The following is a 22295-nucleotide window of genomic DNA, read 5'->3' as shown; positions in this document are numbered from 1 at the left end:
TCCTTGGGGTGCTGGAGTCTGCCAGAAGAGGGGCCACCCTTTGACACAGGGAAACTGAGGCACAGGGGGAGCGATATGCCCAAGCTCACACAGAGCTGGCAATATAACGTGAGTGTCCCCAGCCCTAGCCTGGCACCCCTTCTGCTAGACCTTGCTGCCTCTTGTTAGTTAGCTCAAAATAGTGAATGTTAGCTGCAAAATGTGCTGCCAGAATTCAATCTCTGCTCCCATTCCCACCCTTGAGACGACGGCTGGCTTTAAACAGACTCATAGTCACGCTGCCGCTGATTTCAGTGCGTGGCTTGCTTGAGTGATGACTGCACTCCACTGGGTTTTGTCCAGTTTGGAGAAGGAGTTAAAAGATCAGCTAATGCTGATCAGAGCTTCGAGCAAACTTTAGGGACTCTGGTACTACAGGGTTAAGCACGGGGTAGACAGACAGATTATATCAAAATCCTTATATATAGATGCCTAAATAAGCCCCGGGCTTGCCTATATTGTGTTTTGGCTCCCCCGGTTTAGCTATGCCAGTACAGCTGCATGCCCCTGTGAAGTTCACCCTGGTTTCAAAGTCTCTCTTCTCTTGTTGCTAACAAATCTTTCCCTTCCTTGTTTTGCAGAGTATTTAAGAAAGCGAGTCCCAATGGAAAGGTGAGTCCATCATCCTTGTAAATTTGGGTTTTGAAAGCCAGGAGTGGGGGGGGGGGGAGTCTCAAAAGCCTTTTTTTCGAGTGTGTCCTGTCAAAATTCGAGGGCCCCTTTTGTGGCCGTGATGTGACAGTGTCTGAATGTGCTGTGAAATGTGTGCACGAGGCTTAGTGAAGGGAATGCGGAAGTAAGTCACCTGGCCAATAAGGCATTTTTAAACCGCAAAATGTACAGTGCTTGTCCCACAATAGGGAACTTTGCTCTTCATTTTATGGTACCCAAGCGTCTGCTAGATGGTTCTTGGAAGACATGGGAAGCAATGGCCCCTGCCTCACACTGCAACATTCAGATCTGGATACAGTCTTGCCAGCCCCGGGTGTTTAAATCTCATGAGTCGGGTCCAAAAAAATCTTGAGATTGGTGTAAAAATAATGAGGGTTTTTTTAAATAATGAATTTTGGGTTCTTTTTTATTTGCCTTTGGTTTCTGAGCTATAAGGGGGTTTGTGATGGGTTCCCCCCCTCGGGGTGCTGCCTGGAACTGGGGTACCACTGAGCCCCCTGACCCACTGGCCTGGGCTTCTACTCACCCTGTAATGCTGTGACAAGCTGCAGACACGCTCCTGGTCTCACACTTTCACCAGCACACAGGTAGGGACACACCCAGCTGCAGCTACACACACAGGTGCTGAGATCAGCTCTGCATGGGAAGGCTCAGCTAAGGCACCTCCCAGTTCCTAAGGCACGCACCCCCCTTTGAAGTGTAAACCCAAAATTATACTGTCTTGCACTTCACAGGAAACTGTACGGCATAAGCTCATGAAAGTCACCTCCTCCCTCAATGTGGAGAGAGAGATGCAACAGCGTTCTGCCCCCCAGTTCTGATTTCCACCCACTGGTTTTAGACAAAACAAAAACAAGTTTATTAACTACAAAAGATAGATTTTAAGTGATTATAAGGGATAGCAAACAGATCAAAGCGGATTACCTAGCAAATAAACAGAATGCAATTTAAACTTAATATACTAAATAGGTAGGATATAAATTAACGAATTCTCACCCTGAGTGTTAACGGGCTGGCAGATTCTTAAGGCACAAGCTGCCTTGGCTTTCCCAGGTTTTTATACTCAGGCTAGCAATCCCTTAGCCTGGGACCAGCACTCCCCCTGTTCAGTCTTTATTCCTCAGGTGTTTCCAGGTGTGGTGTTGTAGGGAGAATGAGGTACCATCATGATGTCATCGTCCCCCTTTTATATCTCCTTCCCACTGGCTGGAAAGCTCTGTTGCTGTGGCCTGGGTCAAACAGTTCCCATTGTGCAGTGCTGTCTCTGAGAGGTTTCTATTGTACACAGTTCCTGAGGTAATCCTTGTGCTTGTGTGAATTTCCTCAATAAGCCATTAACATTGGTTGGCCTTTTTACTGTTGCGCCGGAAAGGCTGCTTGTGGGTGTTTTCAACCTCACCGTATGTTTCCGTAACACATACATAGCCAAACTTCAAAACTTCACATACGACGATAGCACATACAATCCAATGAGATATTAATGTCTAGCAGATCAAGACTTTTAGAATGACACCTCACAAGGCAGACTTTGTACAAAACATATCCTAATTACGTGACTGGTGAATATTGGGGTGCCTGGGTGTCACAGGGTGCTTAGGTCATGTTTTCAAGCTCGTCTCTGCAGCCAGAGGGGAAGAAACTCGTTTTAAAAAAAGAGTGAGCTGAAATTGTCATGCAATCCCATGAATCCCGGAATGTCATAACTCAAGATAACATTGTAAGTCGGCAAACAGTCAAAGTTCAGGAGTGTCTAGAGCAGGGGATTTGTTTTGGCCCCATGTAAAGCTCCATCAAGCTGCAAAATGAAAATCTGGCTTTTAATTCACATCCAGGGCTTTGTTAAAGCTCCATCTCTATTCAGCAGCAAATGAATCAGGGAACAGGTCTGTTCCCCTGCAGCTGACAGGGGATTAAGAAATTTCTCTGTAGCTCCCTGGGCGGTTTCCCTGTCCTAAAAAGGCGCATTCTTGCTGAGAGTGGAGACTTGCGAAGTGAGACCAGCTGGGTCTGTTTGTCAGTCAGTTACCCAGAATTCTGCAGGGAGGATGACATGGCATCTGATTGGTCAATCCAGGATTGAGGTTTTATCTACCATTGGGAGGAAGAGTGTTTACCTTGCTTGAAAATGAAACAAACTGTAGATTTGCCTCTCCCTGGTGGTGAGATGATCTCACTTTGCTGGGAAAATTAGGAAATCTGAAATGAAACTCGAAACAGCAAGCGGGCCCACTAGACTAGGTTTTGGGATGAATGGATTAGTGTGTATCAGTACCACTTCCCCCTGCTGGATGGAATTAAGACTGCTCTGTGTGTCATAAGAACCGTACTGCTCATGGAGACTTTCCCCAAGGTCAGGGGGCCTGTGCTAGTGGAGCTGTAGGGTCTCCGTCCTCGTTACAGTGACACTGTGGCCTTTGAGCAGACTTGGTGCCCATCCTACATGCTGCTAATACCACAGGTTTGTCACAGTGTTTTGCAGCAGGCTGCTCAGTTAAGGAACCTGTTTGTCGCAAAAAGAGATTAAAATGCTGGATGCAAGGGGAGAAATCTGTTGGTGATTGAGAAGGGGACTTATCTAGTAAACTGGGACAGGAGGGTGGGAGGAAGCCATTGCACATGTGACTGGTCAGCTTGCCCCCAACTGGGCTTAAAAGGGCAGCTGGAGCCTAGAGGGAAGAGACATGATGAGTCAGAGCCGCCTGAGAGCACAGACTGGAGGGGCAAGGAAAGGGGCAGGTGAGAGCTGTCTGGGAGACAGACTGCAGGGAACATTAGGATGTAAGAACGGCCATCCTAGGTCAGACCAAAGGTCCACCTAGCCCAGTATCCTGTCTTCTGACAGTGGCAAATGCCAGGTGTCCCAGAGGGAAAGAACAGAACCGGTCATCACCAAGTGATCCATCCCCTGTCGTCCAGTCCCAGCTTCTGGCAAACAGAGGCTAGGGACACCATCCCTGCCCATCCTGGCTAGTAGCCATCAATGGACCTACCCTCCATGAATTTATCTAGTTCTTTTTTGAACCCTGTTATAGTTTTGGCCTTCACAACATCCTCTGGCAACGAGTTCCATGGGTTGACTGTGCGTTGTCTGAAGAAATACTTCCTTTGGTTTATTTTTAAACCTGCTGCCTATTAATTTCATTGGGTGACCCTGGGTTCTTATGTTATGTGAAGGAGTAAATAACACTTCCTTATTTACTTTCTCCGCACCAGTCATGATTTTATAGACCTCTATCATATTCCCCCCTTAGTCGTCTCTTTCTTTTCCAAGCTGAACAGTCCCAGTCTTTTTAATCTCTCCTCATATGGAAGCTGTTTCATACCCCTCATCATTTTAGTTGCCCTTCTCTGTATCTTTTCCAATTCTAATATATCTTTTTTGAGATGAGGCGACCAGATCTGCACACAGTATTCAAGGTGCTGGCATATGTACCATGGATTTATGATATTTTCTGTCTTATTATCTATCCCTTTCCTAGTGGTTCCTAACATTTGGTTAGCTTTTTTTGACTGCTGCTGAACATTGAGCGGATGTTTTCAGAGAGCGGAACGCTCTGCAGACAATCCCTGGGAAGGAGGAGGAATTGGCTAGGAGATTGGTAGAGGGGCTAGCCAGCTGACCTACCAAGTAGAGCCTCTGCCAGGAGGCTGCAACGGGCTGAGTTGTTGGAATCTAAGTAGAAGCGACATGAGACTGGTCACTGTCAAGTGGGTGGCTGAAGAGTGGGACTATAGAACAAGGGCAGAACAGAACTAGGAACCGAGTGTTGGGGGATTCATGGGTGAGGGTAATGGACAGTCATGGGACCTCTATATATTTTATGGTGTGAATCGGGTGAGTGGTTGTACCAGGAAGGTTTTATGGACTATTGAACATATAAATGAATAAATTAGATCTGGGGGCAGGCCTTGGTATCGGACAGTGAGAGACTGTACTTGTTTTAATGGGAGTGGAGGTGCAGGGCCACATGGTGATGGGGGAGGGGTTGCAGGGACACATCGGGACAGGGAGTGGCTGAGTAGGGGCACAGACCCATGGTGATGGGGGAGGGGTTGCAGGGCAACATGGGGATGGGGGAGTGGGTGTCTGAGTGGGGGTGGAGGGACACATGGGGACAGGGCAGATGTGTCTGACTGAGTGGGAAAGGCTGGGGTCAGCCAGGGTCTGATGGGGGAAGATCCCTAACAGTCCCCCCCTGCGTGCCCCCCCCCAAAAAAACCCTGTTCAATACTTTTCCCACCCATACCCAACAACCTTCCAAGTTCACACCCAGGCTCCTTCACAGCAATTACTTTCCTCTCCCTCAGCTCCTCCGTTACCCCGGACTCCCCCCAGCCTTTGCACTGCTTCTGAGGAGTGTGGGAAATACGATTCTGGATTGTAGTTTAAATGAATTATTACTCAGAGTTCTGTATTAATATGCCTAGTAAGGAATCTATTTGTCAAAAAAAATTTCCTGAATCTTTTTTGTTGTCTGTATTGTTACAGACACATTTGCTGACAGGTATTGTGAAATAAATCACCAAAAATAACTGAAACCGGTGTGGTTATATTGTGTTATTTTGACATAGAAAATATGCAGAATTATTTTAAATTTTTTGTTGCAGCATTTTAAATGTTTTGGCGCAGAATTCCCCCAGGAGTGACTATACATTTTTGAGGGGTGTGTCTGTACAGAAACTATTAGCCGCTGGGCCTGAAAGTCAGAAGTTTCATGTATTTGCTAACTCAGAAATGGCCTGGGCAATCCACTGAGCAGAAATCTCACCTCTCAGTGCTAAGGATGTGTATTTGGGCACCATGGACTAGGGTTATTTGGACAAAGTCAGAAGGGAGCAAATGCAGGGCTTCGAATGGAATGGATGTTGCATCCTTCAATATGGAGCCAACTCTCTTAGGTGCAGAGCCAATGGAACATTGAGAAACTGGATCGTAAGGAAATGTGCTTCCACTTGCGTTACATTTGCGCCCATGCAGAGAACCAGTGGAGCATTTTGAGCAGAGAGTAGAAAACCTGTGATCGTATTGTCAAATCCAGGGAGCGCGCATGCAGCACATTTTACACTCTCATAATTTGGCCAAATGAAAATGATATTTTCACCAGACCACGTCTGCAATGGAAGGACCACGCCTCTGCTAAATTTCAAGCTTTGTCTGTGTCCTACAGAGGTCCTAGAACTATGTTTTCAAAATGCAAACGTTCTCCTTATAAGGGTCAAAGAGCATACTCTGCTTTCTTTGTCCTCAAAAACCAGCGCCCCCTTTTGCTCAAACATTTCAAAGCACTGTAAGGGGACATCTATACAGCAAAACAAAAAAAAAGAGAGACACCGCAGCGAATCTCAGCACAGATCAGCTGACTTGGGCTTGTGGAGCTACCAAAAGCAGTGTAGATGTTCAGGCCTGGGCTGGAACCTGGGTTCTGAAACCCAGCAAGCGGGGAGGATCTCCAAATCCAGGCTTCAGCCCGAGCCCGAATGTGTACGTTGCTACTGTTAGCCCCGCAGCGCCGGCGCCTCTAGGACGTGCTGCTGTGGGGCTGGTTTTGCTGTCTAGACATACCCTTAGACGGGAGCACAGCAAATTTCAGCCCCATACGTCCAAGTTTGACAAAGTTAGAAGTAGAGCAGGTGAGGGGAGAAAAGGAAAAAAATTGTGACCCCCACACACAGTTTCCCTCCCACCTTTTTTAGTTTGAAATTTATCGACTTTGGAAAGAATTGAAATTTTTTTACATTTCAGAACATTTCAACCAGGTTTGGAATTGGGTGAAAAACGAGGTGGGAAATTTCATCAAAACATTTTCCAGGTTTATTTTTTTTTTTAATTTAAAATTTTTATAATTTTCATAAAAAGCCGGCTCTGGGTTAGACACGTCTGAAAAGAGCCCTTGAGAATGGAGATGCCCAGGCAATCTTAACAAGAGGTGTTGCTTTGCATTCCACCAGCACCAGACCTCATGTGTCCACTCCCCACCACCCAAACATAAGTCTTTTAATATTAAAAAAAAAGCCTTTGAAGAGACAGGCCTGTGTACACCCCCTTTTCCCAAAGGATTCCCTGTCTCCCGATCAGATTATTCCCCATCCCCATCAAACCAAAACCGAAATCTGACGGCCAGCAAAGCTCTGCGTACCCATTGACACGCCAGCAGTGATCTGTTTCCTATCCTGTGCTTCTCTGCCCCTGGATTCAGGCACTTATAAGGGGTCGGATTCGCCTTTGTGACAGATTTAACTCCGTTGGGTGGCATGGGAGTGAACTTCGGATTTGCACCGGTGTAAGTGAGCGCAGAGTCGGGCCCAATCTTTATAGCAAGCCAAATAAAGAACACAAAGCTAGAAGCTGCCTTTGCTCTGCAGTTGTAAGAGAGGCCTCTAGTTGAAATAGTTACTCCTATTCATTGCACACCAGTTGGTTAATGAAGTCCTATTTATTGTGACTACGTAGTCGTTATTCAGCTGTCTGGTCACACTACATAGGACTGCAGTAGCCTATAGTACAACTGTTCCACCAAACTGAAAGGATGCCCTTAGACTCCAAAGGCTAGATTTCTTCCAGTCCTCGGCATAGGTCAGATTTTCAAAAGGGCTCAGATCCCATAGAGGCGCCTAAAGAAGGGTAGATTCTCGGCACCCAGCAGCTCCCTGTGTGACACCGATAAGCAGTTTCAAAAGAGCATCCAATGGGCTGAGCTGCTGCAAATCAGTCCCCTAATGGAAAGTGGGACCCTTTGTCATTTTGAATTTCACTGTTGTGGCCTGAGAAACTGGTATAAGAGGGCTGGAGCTATCCAAGGGTGTCCGAATAACTGTGACTGCCTTTGATACTGTGCCTTTCATCCAGATAGCCCAAAGCACATGAAAAATGTACATGTACTCTCTAGCTCTCTACTTCACCTTGCACAGGAATGCAGTCATCTCTGGGGTGGAACACAGCATCTGTTTAACAGCACACAGTGACACTAATCAATAATTTAGGATAGAGGGCATGATTCTCGGTCACAACAAGGACTCTTCAGGCCTTGACTGGCAGTGTAAAAGACTCTTCTGGCAGTGTAAAAGAGCCTTAGACTGGGTGGAAACAACCCCCTGAGAATCTCTCATGTGCTTGAGTCCTTCCTGGCCAGTGCAGAGCTAGTGTGGCCAGAGTGCACTGCAGAACAGCTATTCTCTGCTTACTAGGGCCAACAGGTGAGGCTATGGAAAGCACAGTGTGAATTAGAGCAGCCCTGAGGCTGCTCTAGCTTATGCCAGGGGCTGGGAAAACCCTTTCGTGACCCCAGAATACAGGGAGCACAAAGTATCAGAGGGGTAGCCGTGTTAGTCTGGATCGGTAAAAAGCGACAAAGAGTCCTGTGGCACCTTATAGACTAACAGACGTATTGGAGCATAAGCTTTCGTGGGTGAATACCCACTTCGTCAGATGAATGTAGGGAGCACAAAGGTAATTTAAAGCAACCTCCAACCCAGTTGCCTTGATCCCAACCCCAGATGCAGTGACTCGGCAGAAATGTGCAGAAGAGAGAAGAGAGCTACTGGCTGAGTTGCCAGCCCCACTCCCTGAAGCGCCCTGGATTCAGGGGCAGGACTCCTGCCCAAGTGCCCCCGTCGCCTGGCCCTACTTAGCTGAGGAGATCATGACCCAGTGGTAAAGAGACCAAGAAGGGAGAAGTGTGGAGTAAAGGGAACACAGGGAGGGGTGGGCAGGAGATCCAGAGCGAGGGAGAAGAGGGGAGGGGGGGGGGATGCGGGGTTGGATAAGCACCATTCCTTCTTGCTGCCCCCTGGGCCTGCAGTTTCCCAGCTGTCCTGGCTACAAGGGAGAGTCAATGCAATTGCTCAAATGTTGCAAGCTAAGCCTTAAAAAGGGCTTGCCGTGCAGGGAGAGGGTTGAAAGCTGACAATGGTCTCTGGAGCTCCCTCTGCTGCTAGTCAACGAGTCCCACTCGGTCACATGGCTGTGAAATGTGGTGCAAGGGGTCTGCGCAGAGAGAGCCTAGGGATGGCAAGGGGAGACTCCAGGTGGCTGACATATTTCAGCCGTGAGGCTAGGACGTGCAGGGACAGGCGGGGAGCGGGGAGAAGAGCCCACCAGGAGTGTGGATGAGATGGTGCTTGTGTGGGGGTGGGGAGAAGCTGCACAAGGCACTGGGAGTGTAAGGATCATAGCAGCTGGTAACAATGCTAGATACATCCATCATAGTCTTTTCTCTGGGGATCTAAGTGGTAACCTGGGGAAGGACAATGCAAGCTGTGTGACCTGGCCACTAAGGGACCTGCAAAGAGTGATTTTTAGCCAGCAGGTGGGTGGGTGAGAATTTCACTCCAGAAGCTGGAAGGAATCCCCGAGGGGCTGGACTCTTGGTGATTCGACGCCCAGATCTGAGTGATTGCTTATTAGCTGTGTACAGTGTAAATATTTCCACCCTTCTCCTAAACTGCTCAACCAGCAAAGGCCTCCCAAGTGCTGATTTCTGACGTCAGAGAGCCCCTGTGCAACCGAAATGCTGCTCCCCTTTCCGCTCACCCGAGACGTTGGTGCAGAGAAAATCAAAGCTGACTATTGAATAGCTGCTGGGCTTGGAAGCTTTAAAGCAATTCAGAGAAATAGATTAAAAAAAAAAAACGTTTCTGCAAATGCCACAAACACCTAAGCAAAGTAGAGCTTTCCATCCAGAGACCTCCAAGTGCTTTACAAAGGGAGAGGAGGGGGAAGTCTCATTTATTGCTATTTTAGCGGAGGGCAGTGAGGCACAGGCAGATTAAGGGACTTGCCCATGGTCACACACCGAGGCAGTAGCAGAGCCAAGGATTCATAGCATTTAAGGCCAGAAGGGAACATTAGATCATCTAGTCTGACCTAATGTACAACACGGGCCATTAAATTTCTTGGGGCTCTATTTTTAATTGGACCATGCCCTCTTTCTCCTCTCCCCCCCCCCCCCCCGCCCAGCATGATGCAAACCAGCCTCACCCACCCCCGCGCTGCTCTCTAATCCCACCCTCTGTGAGATTGGCTGCTTTGGAGACCATTTCGTTCTGACAAGCCGTGGAGCAGACTCTAGGCCAGGGGTTCTCACAGCAAATTTGTAGTGACCTCAGAGTGCGGCCACCAACTCTTGCTGTGGGCCTCCTTGACGATTTTCCCTAAAATACTTACTTAACCGTAGGATAATGAAATACGTCTGCACGTCCAAGTGCCGACCTGTCTCTGTCCCTGCAGCCCTTCAGTGAGAGCCCGCCCCGGGGAAGGTGGCTCGAGAAGTCAACCTCCGCCTGCGGAGTTCCAGGCTCTCTGGGCCTCCGTCGGGCAGGAGCGGGGGAACTGCCCAGGGAAGGGGAGCGCCCCAGCGACCGAATGCCACAGCTGCCTCCACTGACAAGAGCTGCCTCAGGCACCGCGCACGCTGGCCCCATGTGTCTCCAGCGACTCTGCCGGAGCCCCTGAGGAGGCTGCGTGGTGCAGGGCGCCTATCCCTGCTGGCAGCACCAGTGCAAACACCAAGGCGGCGCATCTCGCTGCCCTTATTAACAGCCATTCAGCAGCAACAGCTGGGCGCTGCAGGAAGGGCCACCGTTTTCCAGGAGAAGAGACTGAGGGCAAGGGGGAGGGGTGACACCAGCTGTTTGGGGGGGTGGCTGAACCTTTAAACTGTGCCCCCAAATCGCAACATATAATGGCCGCATTTGGAAACACGGGTCTAGGCGTTAGTTAAGGGGCCTCACCTAAAACATCTTCAATGGAGGGCTTGTTCACGCCTCAGCTTGGGAAAGGTGCGAATCTAGCTCTGCGGATACTTCCATGCTGCTGAGTTATTGTTAGCAGCGGGCGCTCAGCCTCTGGGCGGGCACTGGGGACCAGGCCCCGAGAGGGCTGGAAAACCCAAGGCAGCGGCTGATTGGGACACGGCTGCTTTGCATAGCGAGGCTGAGGCCATGAATACTCATACCTGGGCGTGCTCCACCGGGATGGGCTCTGTGCAGAGCGGCTGTATTCACTAGTGGGCGTTTGTAGCCATGCAGCTTAACTGCAGAGAAGTCACAGCCACTGCTTTGCAAGGAGAGGTGGCAAGAGCTCCAAATGCCCAGAAATCGAGGCGGCACAGAAGAGCGACTGCCGGGGTAATGAATCCGGGAGTTGGACAGAAGCTTGTTTGCTGAATGTCTCTGTGCCTACAGCTGGCCGGTGAGTCATCCTGCCGGCTCGCCAGCGCCAGCGCTCTAAATGTGATTGAGATGGAAGTTTATTCAATAAGCTAATCGGATGAATCTTGGGGTCGGAGAGCTAATGAGTTGCATCTGGAATTCCAGGGGCGGTGCGGGCGAATTCCAATCTGATTTGTTCTGACGGCCAATCAGACATCTGAGCCGGGGCGGCAGGCAAGGCGGGGGATGTGCGTTCTCATGGATAATGAAGAGGTAGGCCTGAATGCCGGGGAAACAAAATGTAGGGGCCAATCCAGCCCTGATGTGACCTATTGACTTCTGTGAGTTTACATCAGGGTTAATGTGATCCTTATGTTGGTTCTTGTTGAGGAACAGATTCTTCTCTCTGTTAAACCAAAGAAACTCCAGTGATTTCCACTGGGATGCCCTAGATTTACATCTGTGTAAACGAGAGAACCATTTGACCCACACTGACTAGTGGCCCCTAACAGATCTAATACGTTAGATGCAGAGGAATGTTGGCTGGTAGTTAGAGCAAAAGACTAAGGGATTCCTGGCTTCTATTCCTAGCTCCGTTGCTGATATTAGTAAAGTCACTTAGCCGCTCTGTGCCTCAGTTTCCCTTCTGGAACATGGGGATGACAGCATGTCCTCCTGGGGGGGGGGGGGGGCTTGTGGGGCTTATTTAATGTTTGCAAAACGCTCTGGGATCCTGGGGCTAAGGGTGCCGTAGAAAAGCAAATAACGTCACTAATATACTGGTAGCACCGCGACTATATGAGGCAGCCCCGGGGCAGGAATAAGCCACCTGGACACAGCTGAAGCAGTGCACTCATGAAAGCAGTCAACCTGCACTCGGTCGTTCTACGGAGGGAGCCCGCTCCCCATAAAACACAGAATGATTTCCAGCAGGGTGGCCGATGAAGGTCCTTAGCCCACTGTGAAGTGTCTGGATTGTCTGTCCTATCACCAGAGCCCCCATCACTGAAAGTTCTGTGCACTCTGGTGAGGATGTAGCGCTTCCCGTGATTGACGAGCTATGGCCAACGAGTTCCTTTTCAAACTAGCTCCTGAAATGAATAAGCCAGCAGATCTGGAGCCAGGGATGGGCTTCCTGGTGTTGCCCCCTGGCCAGTGTGTTATGAATGCCCCTCTGTGCCCAGCCCTCAGAGGAGACGAGTCAGATACAGCGCCCAACTTGGCAGCCTGGCTATTTAGCTCAAGCAGCAGACTTGCTCATTCTTTCAGCTCTGGGGATGCCTCGTTAGATGCCACGTGTGTTGGCCGAGATGGAGGTTGTCCCATCTGCTCAGACAAGCAGGTGGCGGGAGCGTCTGGCCTGTGCTGGGGCGTGGGGAGCTGGACCGGCCGGGAAGAGGCGATGAGGATAGGGGCAGAGATGGACTGGAGGGAGTGGCGTGTGGGCACAGCACTGCTGAGAACGGGGACGGATTTGTAGAACCCTGCAAATCTGCGGATATCTGCTTTATATCTGCAGACCATGCTTACGGGTTGCAGGTCGGATGTGGATACAGATTTTGTATCCATGCAGGGCACTCCAGATTTGCAGGCATAGAGTCGCTGGGATCGGGGAATTTCAGGGCCAAAGTTTATTTATGTTTAGCCATAGATTAATATTTGGTAAGGGCTCCCCCTAGAGGGTGAAATTCACCCTGTGCAGAGGGCTAGCCCAAAGCCTACACACCATTTAAGACCTTCCTAACTAGTCTGTACCACAGCAACCATCTCCAACCTGCCACTGTGAATGTCTAGAGCACGCTCTTAGAAGACAGGTTTCAGAGTGGTAGCCGTGTTAGTCTGTATCAGCAAAAACAACGAGGAGTCCTTCTGGCACCTTAGAGACTCACAAATTTATTTGGGCATAAGCTTTCGTGGGCTAAAACCCACTTCATCAGATGCATGGAGTGAAAAATACAGGAGCAGGTATAAATACATGAAAGGATGGGAGTGCTTTACCAAGTGTGAGGTCAGTCTAACGAGATAAATCAATTAACAGCAGGATACCAAGGGAGGAAAAATAACGATTGAAGTGGTAAGAGAGTGGCCCATTACAGACAGCTGACAAGAAGGTGTGAGTAACAGTAGGGAGAAATTAGTATTGGGGAAATTAGGTTTAGGTTTTGTAATGACCCAACCACTCCCAGTCTTTAGAAGAGGCATTTTTACGGCTTTTCTATAGGAAAGCTGCCGGCATTGCTGCTTTCAGCATATAACACACACACCTGCCGCTCCATCCTCCCCAAGAGCCGGAGCATCTGGAGAAATTCTCTGTGCGTTAAACTCATGCTGTCACGGAGGAAGTGTCTGCAAGGACTGGCTTTGGTTTCTTGCGGGTCCTGATTGACAGGCCCTGCGAACCCCCCGGGAACGAAGAGCAGGCCATGGGCAGATGCATCCGTTGGCACTGACGGCTCTAGCCAGCATCAGTCATCCGAGGACAGGATCGGCTGTTACGCTGAAGCTTAGAAATGACACTTATCAGATGGAGTTGCTCTCTGAATGCGTTCGTGGCGTGAGCTCTCGTAGTTATTGGAAGACTATAACTGGCTCTGGGCATTGTACTCTGCTCTGGCTCTGCGTCTGTGCTGCTGTACAATGACGGCAGACCCTGCATATGCATAACACCGGGCTCTTATACGGTGCTTTTCAGCCATAGATTTTAAAGAGAGGATACCACATCACAGCTTCAAATTGCCTCGGTTTCCCTACCTGTACAATGAGGACAATGGTGCTTATCCTGCTTTAAAACTTAGGGATGAATATCAGGTCAGCCACATGGGAAGTGCGTGAACCCACTCAGCCTGACCCCCAAGCTGCCCTGGCTGCCCCAGCCCATTGACCAGCCTAAGCCCTGAGCCCCCTGGCTTTAGGGGAGAGGGGGAGTAAGGGCAGGGCCTCAGGGTGGAGCATGGGTGGGGCCACAGTCTGTCCTACAATCCCCGCTGCCCATGGCCATCCAGCAGTAGACCTAGGAATAGAACCCAGGTCTTCTGACTCCTAGGCCAGGGCCCACTAGACCACACTGTCTTCATCCCCCAAAATAGCAAAGATTTTACCTGCTACACCCTCCTTTAGCCTAAAGGCCCCCAAAGGTGTTCAGCTACCGAGCCAAATCCGGACATTCTTAATCAGCTTCTCCAGGGCTAGTCTGGCTTGGCGCCAATGTTGCTAAATCAAAATCTGCCTCACATACTCCCTTAAGCCACAGGTTCAAAACCAGAGAGCAACATCTTGGTCCCCTCCTCCTGGTGAGGGAGATAAATGGAGCGCCGTGCAGTTTACTATGGGTGCGACTTACTGGGTGAGTCCTTAAAAATGAAAGTCTGGCCTGCTCTCTATTATTCAGTGATGTTTCTATCAGGGTAGCGTCCAGAGGCACCACCCAGATTCAGGGCCCAGATGTGCTAGGCGCTGCACGTACACATCAAATGACAGTCCTGCTCTAAGGGGTTTCTTGTCTAAGAGTCGCGCTCTATAACCAGTTTTCATCCCACCTAGTTACGACCCTTTGGGTCCCCCTGTAGAATTCTTCCCCCTCCTTATTGTTTCCCAGAAGGTGAGGACTTCAAATGGATTGATTAGCTCTGACCTGCGCACTGCGGTACAATGGCTGGCGTTGGTGTGCGCACACTGCCCTCTGTAGGGCAACGCGTCAGAGCAGCTCACCTGCACAAGATGTGGGGGCGATCGTGTCGCCCTCTAGTGGACGCAGCTCAATACACTTGCTGCAGATTGAAATCTGCCTCCGTTCCTCGGCGGGCTGTAGTTTTGGAGCAGAAAGCCTTGCAGTTCGTTGCAGGTTTGGTGCGGAGCATAAGGTGTGACCACAATTCTTGGTGTGGCTGTGGATGCTGTTACACCAGCTCAGAGCCAGGCAGCTTAGCTTCTCTGCCTGCCACACAATCCTGACTCAATACAGCCAGCCCGGGGTCTCTTAAAGGGACAACAGCACGGCCATTGTGGCGACCCTTTACTAGTGTAACGTAGTATCACAGTGTGCATCAGTTCTCCCTCGAGTGGCCAGTCCGCTAGGAGAGAACAGCCTACTGCTGCTACTAGCGAAAGGAAACGCTCCTGTAGCTCAGGTGGCAGAGGCCTGTGCGGTGCATCTGCAGGTTGTGGAACTGACTCCTCCTGGCTGTTTGACTAGCTCCTGGGAAAGCCCTTTCCTTCGCTGGCCAGCGAAACGCTTTCCCCGGGCTGTTTCTGCCCCAGTGCTGGGTCGCTAGCCCTTGGAGCCGTACCGGGAGTGGACGGGGACCCTCGACTGGCTTGGGTCTGATCCTGAATACGCTGGGGGGGAAAGCAAGTCCTTTGAAATACTGACATCTGCAAATCCGGGGACTCGAGATGAAAGCCAGGACACAGCAGCCTTTATTCCCTCCATAATGGATGACGTTCATTACAGCGCTGCTGGGAACCCTGCTGGTTTGCTTTCTCCACACAGAATCCAGTGGTGTTTAATTGCCTGCAGCTCTCAGCACCTCGGTGCGTCTCTCCGCCAAGCGGCATCCTCTTTGCTTACCAGACAATGGCTCTGCTGGCACCTCCGGCAGGCATATAACAGCCGGGGCTCATTTTTGCTCGGCGGAGGACAAAGCCCTCGGCTTGCTTGTTTATCTCGCCCTGTGCAGGGCATCAGATGTGTCGCTTGAGCAGTGCCCTGGGAGAGATTGCTCTCTTTGTTCCTGGTTCCACCGGGCTCGGCTGGAGATAAGCACGGCACAAGAGGCGCTTTGGCAAGGCCTCCAGATAAACAGCGGCGTTTCGAGTTAATTCCCGGCAGGTGGAAGATGCCACATCAACAGCCTTGAAGGATGAAGTCGTCTGTATCTACAGAGCAGGCAAAGCCTACAGCCTACTTCACCCAGGGTCAGCCCCTGCCCTGTCTCGCTGGCCCCACTCCTGGGGTCTGTTCCAGACGCTGGGGAACAGCCGACACCCCTACTTCCAGGCTCTAGTTCATTAAACCAACTCAGTTCAATAAACCGAAGGCTGTCGTCCTGCAGCCTCTTCTGCTGTTTGATCTGAATTTCCCCTGAAGGGCTTTTGTTTGCCCTTGCCCCTCACCGCATGTCATGCTACGCAGGCCTTTCCTCTGTCTGGGTCACATGCCTCCTGTGGGTCTGTCTCCCAAACGAGCAGCACTTTGACTTCAGCAGAGCTATGTGGACTTACTCTAGTGGAGAATTTGGCCCTATATTGTTGCTTTATTTATTATTTTACCAGCGTAAGCAACCCCCTCTTGGGCTGACAGCAGGATTCGAACCCAGGACCTCCAGCACTCCAAGTGCCTTGAGTGCTTGAGTTACAGGAGCAGCAGAAACCTCTTCTGTTATGTACGCTCCTTGCGTGTGTGCGCAACCGTACCATCCACGCCGTACCTATCGACTAATCGCTGTGTGATCCTGAGACCCCTGTCAGTCACAGCTCCTTCTTACGCCCCTTCAGACTCCCTTAGATCTACCGGCACCCACAGGCGAGGAAGGCCTAGCTGCTGCAGCTTGCTCACCAAGGAGCTGGAAAAAGATGTACGTTAATGCAGCGGCGCCTTAGAGGAGTTACTGTTCAGTGATGCACAGCACCCTTCTCACCACCAGGAGGCCCAATGCACTGCCCGCCAGACATGCCAAACCCGCGGAAAAAATGCAGAAATTGGGCTTGGTTTTGGCTTAATTGGCTTGTGAGTTGCTTGTGGGCTAGTTTTTGGCTTGTAACTCGTTGCTTCTTTTTTTTGATCGGCTCCTGGCAATGGGGGACAAGGGGGGGAGAGAGTCGGGGTGCACAGCGGACCCACAGTCCCAGACTGCACGCCGGGGGATCTAGTCACATCGAGTGTTGGGGTTCTTAGGGATTGGCTTGTTTTGAAATGGGATTAGCCTGATTTTTGGCTTATTGTGAAAGTCGGGTGCTTATTTACCGCGTGAAAGTTGGCAACTGTGCTCAGGGCCATCCCTAGCTATTTTGGTGCCCTACACAGCCCCAGGCCTCGGCAGGAGGGAGCAGGGGGGGGGATGGCCTCTGGCCTCAGGCCTCTGTGGGGAATGGGGGGGAGTGGGGCTGGCCACTTCCTGCGGGAAGTGGAGTGTCCCGGCCCCAGCCTGCTCCGCTCCCCTGGCTCCCAGGCTTGGGGGGAGGGGGGAACCGGTGAATGCAGGCCCGACCCCTTCTGGAGTCCTCAGGGGAGTGGGGGCAGGGCGGGGGTCCTGGGGAAGAGCTGGAACAGGGGCTGGAGCAGCACGCAGCTGCGCAGGGCACCAGGAAATTTGGTGCCCCAAATTTCCTGGTGCCCTACGCAGCTGCGTACTTTGCGTATGGGTAAGGACGGCCCTGACTGTGCTGCCCAACAGAGGGGAGTGACTATGAAACAGCACAGTCTAGTCGTGAGGGCACAGGGCTGGGAGTCTGGAGAGCCAGGGTCTAGTCCTGGTTCTGACCTACTGTGCTCCCCGGGACTTTCCCTTTCTGTGCCTCAATTTCCCCCTGCATCGTCTTGTCTATTGAGCTACTCCCTCCCCTGAAGAGTTGACACTACCTTACTATGTGTGGGCCCAGTGCTTAGCACCATGGGGCCCTGATCTCAGCTGAGATTTGGGTGAGGGATAGCTCAGTGGTTTGAGCATTGGCCTACTAAACCCAGGGTTATGAGTTCAATCCTTAAGGGGGCCATTTAGGAATCTTGGGCAAAAATTTGTCTGGGGATTGGGCCTTCTTTGAGCAGGGGGTTGGACTAGATGAGGTCCCTTCCAACCCTGATATTCTATGAGTTCCTATTGCAGTGAGGTGGTGGCCATTGAATATGGTGCTTGGATTGGTACAGAGCAAGGGTGTGGTACCTTCATCAGCCCTGAGGAAAGGCAGTTTGATTTTCCCCCTGCACTGCCTTCACAGAGAAAGCACATGCTTAAAGCGGGTGCAATCAGTGTGAAATACGATTGGAGCTGTGTTGCTGGAATTGGTGTAACCCTGGGCTTAGCTGGAACTGACTTTACAACTGCAGGGAGCATGAGCTCACCCCGCACGCCAGCTGTAAGCCTTGGAAACAAGGATGCTGCAAGGCTCAAAGACAGACTTAACTGAGTGATTTAATGGGCGCTTTGCTACAGAATGTCCCATACGCGGACGCTGCTGCAGACAGGAACAAATGTTTTAGGGGGGCTACATGGGGAGAATTAGATGCATCTTGGGGCCTAGATACCTCGGGTTGGCTGCAGATGGAGCCAGCTTTTAGCCTCTTTATGAACCTCTGAGCTGCTGAGTCATAATGTCGGTATTTTCTCAGCTAAAGCAGGAACGGGAGTGCCTAGAAAGGCAGCGTGGGCTTGTGGCTAGGGTGTCGTACTGGGAGATCTCAGTTCTGCCCCTGACCCCACTCTGGGACCTTGGCCAAGTGCCTCAGTTTCCCCAGCTGTACAATGGGACTGCTGATACTTGCCCACTGCTGCGGTGGCTTTGAGAGCTCTGTCGGGCGCTACAGTGAAGAGCTGGGGGTATGACGTGGGTCTGTAAACTGCTCCTGTTGGCTTTGGATCCTCTGTACGCTCGGAAGGCCGTGCCATGGGATGTCGCCCTGGCTTTGGGGATGTGTGTGTGATGTCGTTAAGTGACCTAATCCCCCGGTGTCGGCAGCGCTAGGTCGGCAGACGAGTTCTTCTGTCAGCCTAGCTACCACTTGGGGCAGTGGAGTAACTACAGAGACCCCCTCCCCTCACTGTGAGGAGTGTCCACATTGCAACTGGCCCTCCTAAAGTATAGACGTAGCCCCAGGCGGTCTGCAGGGCTCTGTCACTAGTTGTTGCCTCCTACTGAGGGAATACCAGGTGTGTCCGAATCAGAGCTAATTCCGCTGCTTCTCCTCCCATCCCATGTCAATTCCGAACGGCTCAAGGTCTCCTTCCCACACGGGAGCTGGGCCTGAGCCAGTTTGTGGCTCAGAAGCTACGCTGGAGTCAGTTTCTGGCTCTGACTTGAGCAAGTCACTCAATTTTTCTGGGGCCGTTTCCCATCTGTGAAATGGGGATACCGACTGATCCTTCCTCTGCCGGGTCTGTAAGGCAGAGACCATCTCTTGCTGTGTATGTACAGTGCTCTTGATCAAGGTGCTACTATCATGCACATAATAGTAACATTGAATCTCAGCTGTCCATCTCCTGGGAAATGTATCCCCCATCCACTCATCTACCCCCCATCCTGCCACGCAGAGCTCCGTGTGGGAGAGAATGAGGCCGTGTAGCTGCAGCGCCCCCAGTGGACATCGGCTGGATCAGCAGTGCTCAAAGACGCCGCGCTACGTCTGCCCTTACAGAAAAGCCCGGTAGCATTTAGCAGGGTTGGATGGAGACCTATGACTTGAACAGGGAAGGAGATCCTTTGCCCAGGTGGCTGTTGAACCAGGGATACAATGCCCACTGAAGTCAGTGGAAAGACTCCTAGGAACTTCCTTAAATCAGGGCCATAATTCTCTCTCCGAATACTGTCGCTTGACCCACAGAACCGGCAGCGGGACAGCTCGGGGCACTGCCGTCTCTCGGGCTTGCCCACCAGCGTGGAGTTTGTTCCGTAGTCTTTGCCAGCTGGGCACCAGACACGGCTCTCAGCTTGGGTCACTCCAGCGGAGAGCAAAACAGGGCACTCTGTGTGCTATCTGCACGGCTGAGGCCTAGCTGGGTCCCTCCGGGCAAATATGTGAGTGAAGCTGGACTCTGCTGGGAGCTGGCCGTCAGCCTCTGCAGATCTCCCTGCCAGCCCTACAGCCTCCCCGGCCACTGCTGCCAGTGCAGGGCAATGGGTCCCAAGGCAGCTGGTGGAGATGCTCCGTCCCGCCAGTGCCAGGCAGCTGGCTACCTGCTGCCGACAGCAAGACGCAGCCGGGGATAAAGTGCAGCTCAGAGACTAGCGGAAGGCCGCTTGAGGGCACAGCTTTAATTGGAGCCACGCTGGCAGCGAACATCAGTCCTCTTCTCTCTTGGCAGAACCGTGTGGAGCCGGCTGCTAAGGAAGAGCCTGTAATCCAGTTCCGAGCGCAGGCCAATGATCTCTTTATGCAAAGTGAGCTGGGGCAGCACCAAAGCAATTCCCCAGTTCACACAGTTCTGCCGGGAGACCATTAGAATTGAAACCAGCTCTGTTTTCTTCCTCCCTTCCCCTGTCTCCAGCTGAACAGCTTGTCTCTCTCCCTCCTGCCTGCTTCCACTTATCCAGAGGGCAGAGCAGAGCAGGCTGGTCCTGCCAGCCGCAAGAAGCCTGATCTGAATGTCAACAGCTCATGAAGCGGGGCGGGGGGGGGTGTGACTCATCGCGGCAGCGTCTGCAGCGCAGCGGGAACCGTGTGCATCAGTTCCCCGGGGCATGCACGGTGCATCCTCTCTGCTCCCTTCCCACCGGGGGGAGATGATGTGGGGCGCGCAGATGGCTCTGGGAACAGGAGGGCGAGCCTAGCCTTTTGGAGTCAGGTCAGCAGCCAGCCTGTCCAGGTAAACTAGGACATGACTCAGACTGTCACCCACCCCAGACCCGTGCTGAGGTCTGTGAAGGGCCCCGGGGGCCATGTTCCAGGCTCTTCTGGTAGTGATTCCACACTGCCCGGGAATGTCCAGGCGCTGCCAGACGAAGCCTGTTCTCTTGTTCTCGGTCTTACGGTAGCTGACAGACGCCCCCGCCATGATCAGGGCCCCATTGGGCTAGGCTCTGTACATGCACAGGGTGGGAGTCCCTGCCCAGAGGAGCTTACAGTCTATATAGACAAGACAGACGACAACGTGAAGGTGAACAGAGGGGAAGTGACTTGTCCAGAATCACGCGGCCGGGCAGAGGCTGAGCTGGGAATAGAACTCAGCTCTCCTGAGTCCTGTCCAGTGTCCCAGCCACTGGCCCACACTACGTCAGCCCAAGCAGGGCTCAAGAGCCGTCCTAACATGGGCTTGTCGCCCCCGCATGGCTAAGCAGGGGGCACGTGGCTGCTGCTGCTCATTAACCTGAGCAGGCTTGCTTCACTGTCTCCCTCCCCAGCATTGTGTTACAAGGGGAAACTGAGGCATGGCAGATGCCAGAGACTCCTGGAAAGCCACTAGGCTCTTTGTTATTGCCACTGATTTTACGGGGAAGGTGCCCAGCTGCTATGGTGATGGGTGACAGAATCAAACCCTTGGTGGGAGTTGAACGCAGCACCGCCTGAACTTGCGCACCGCCGACGCTGCTCGTTCGCTGTGTCAGGGTCATTTCTTTGCATTTGCTGGAGTCCCTAACGGAATCGGAGCTCCCTTGCTCAAGGTGCTGAGCAGACACGTAGCAAGAGCCTGCCCCTGCCTGAAACAGGCGAAACGACAACGGCTGTAAGAAAGGGACCGCTACCCTCATTTTACTAAGGGGAAACTGAGGCACCAAAAGACAACAGCGCGGACCCTCAGTGGTATTTAGGTGCCTCCCTCCCAGTGGGAGTGGCAGTGTCTGCAGTGGGGGGTTTGAATCCCAGCAGTACCTACTCGTGGTTTCACTGCCGCCTTCCCGGTTCGTCTGACATGGAGACAGTCAGCTCTGTGGGGCCAGGACGTGTGTGAGCAGCACCTACCACAGCAGGGCCCGGACCCCCGCCTGCGGTTCTCAGGTGCTTCCACAATCTTAAGCTCGCAATCCACTGGGCCGTAGTCATCCAGCCCTTGCCAAGCACATATGCCTGTGCCATGCCTCAGTTCATCAGCCCTGCCTGTTACTTCACATGGCAGTAGGACGCCCTTCCCGTTTCCTCTCCCCGCGGAGCAGAGAGTCGGTGGATTGTGCGCTGGGAGCGTGCGTAGGTGACCTCATTCTGTACCGCAGAGCTGGGCACAGGCCTCCTGGCACCTCCTGTCGCGGTCACACGGCTCGTTTTATGGGCCGCTAACGATCGCATGTGTTTCTACAACCCTCTCCTTCCAAGTGCGGCTGACAAGTGGGCCCACGCGCGGCCAGGGCTCTGAAGGCAAATGGAATTAGCCAGGAGACCATATGTTCCCAGGCCAGGCTGCTCCCTTCCTTTCAATCTCATTGTCCTCGCCCCTGATGCCCTTCTGGGGCTGTTTGGATTAACCCCCTGCCGCAGGGTCTGACTCTCAGGAACCACGCACACAGCCTCTCCCCACAGAGCCCTGGGCTGGCCCTTGGACTGTCCCGCTGTACGGCTCGCTCCCCGGTATCCCTGGGGCAACGTGGTCCTAGGGCCGGGGCCGGGGGGCTAAGCGGGCGCTGGTCTCTGTTGGGAAGACTTGAGCTTGGAGGGGAGGGAGTTGACTGCAGAGAGGGGGGGATGACTTTAGTGCGGGATGAAATTCCAGGCACCAGGGGCAGGCGAGGGGGTGAGAGCAGGGCCGGAGGAGGGGGCGGAGGCCTGGAGGGGGCGGTGTTGGGGCTGGCTGGGG

The 22295-nt window shown here is 52.2% G+C and overlaps 1 protein-coding gene across 3 annotated transcripts in view; it reads left to right on the top strand.

Moving 5' to 3' along the window:
- LOC112106701 (beta-arrestin-1) overlaps positions 1–22295 on the top strand; it is a 169024-nt gene that overhangs the window by 88869 nt on the left and 57860 nt on the right. For all 3 annotated transcript variants that reach the window (XM_024200090.3, XM_024200089.3, XM_024200091.2), the window contains one exon: positions 621–651. In XM_024200090.3, coding sequence (XP_024055858.2) covers positions 621–651 — 31 coding nt within the window. The remainder of the gene's footprint in view (positions 1–620; positions 652–22295) is intronic.

Source organism: Terrapene carolina, unplaced genomic scaffold (assembly GCF_002925995.2).
Source record: "Terrapene carolina triunguis isolate 2854851 unplaced genomic scaffold, T_m_triunguis-2.0 Scaffold430, whole genome shotgun sequence".
Taxonomy (NCBI): domain Eukaryota; kingdom Metazoa; phylum Chordata; order Testudines; family Emydidae; genus Terrapene; species Terrapene triunguis.
The sequence above is the reverse complement of the archived record's forward strand: the minus strand, read 5'-3'. Positions and strand labels throughout refer to the sequence as shown.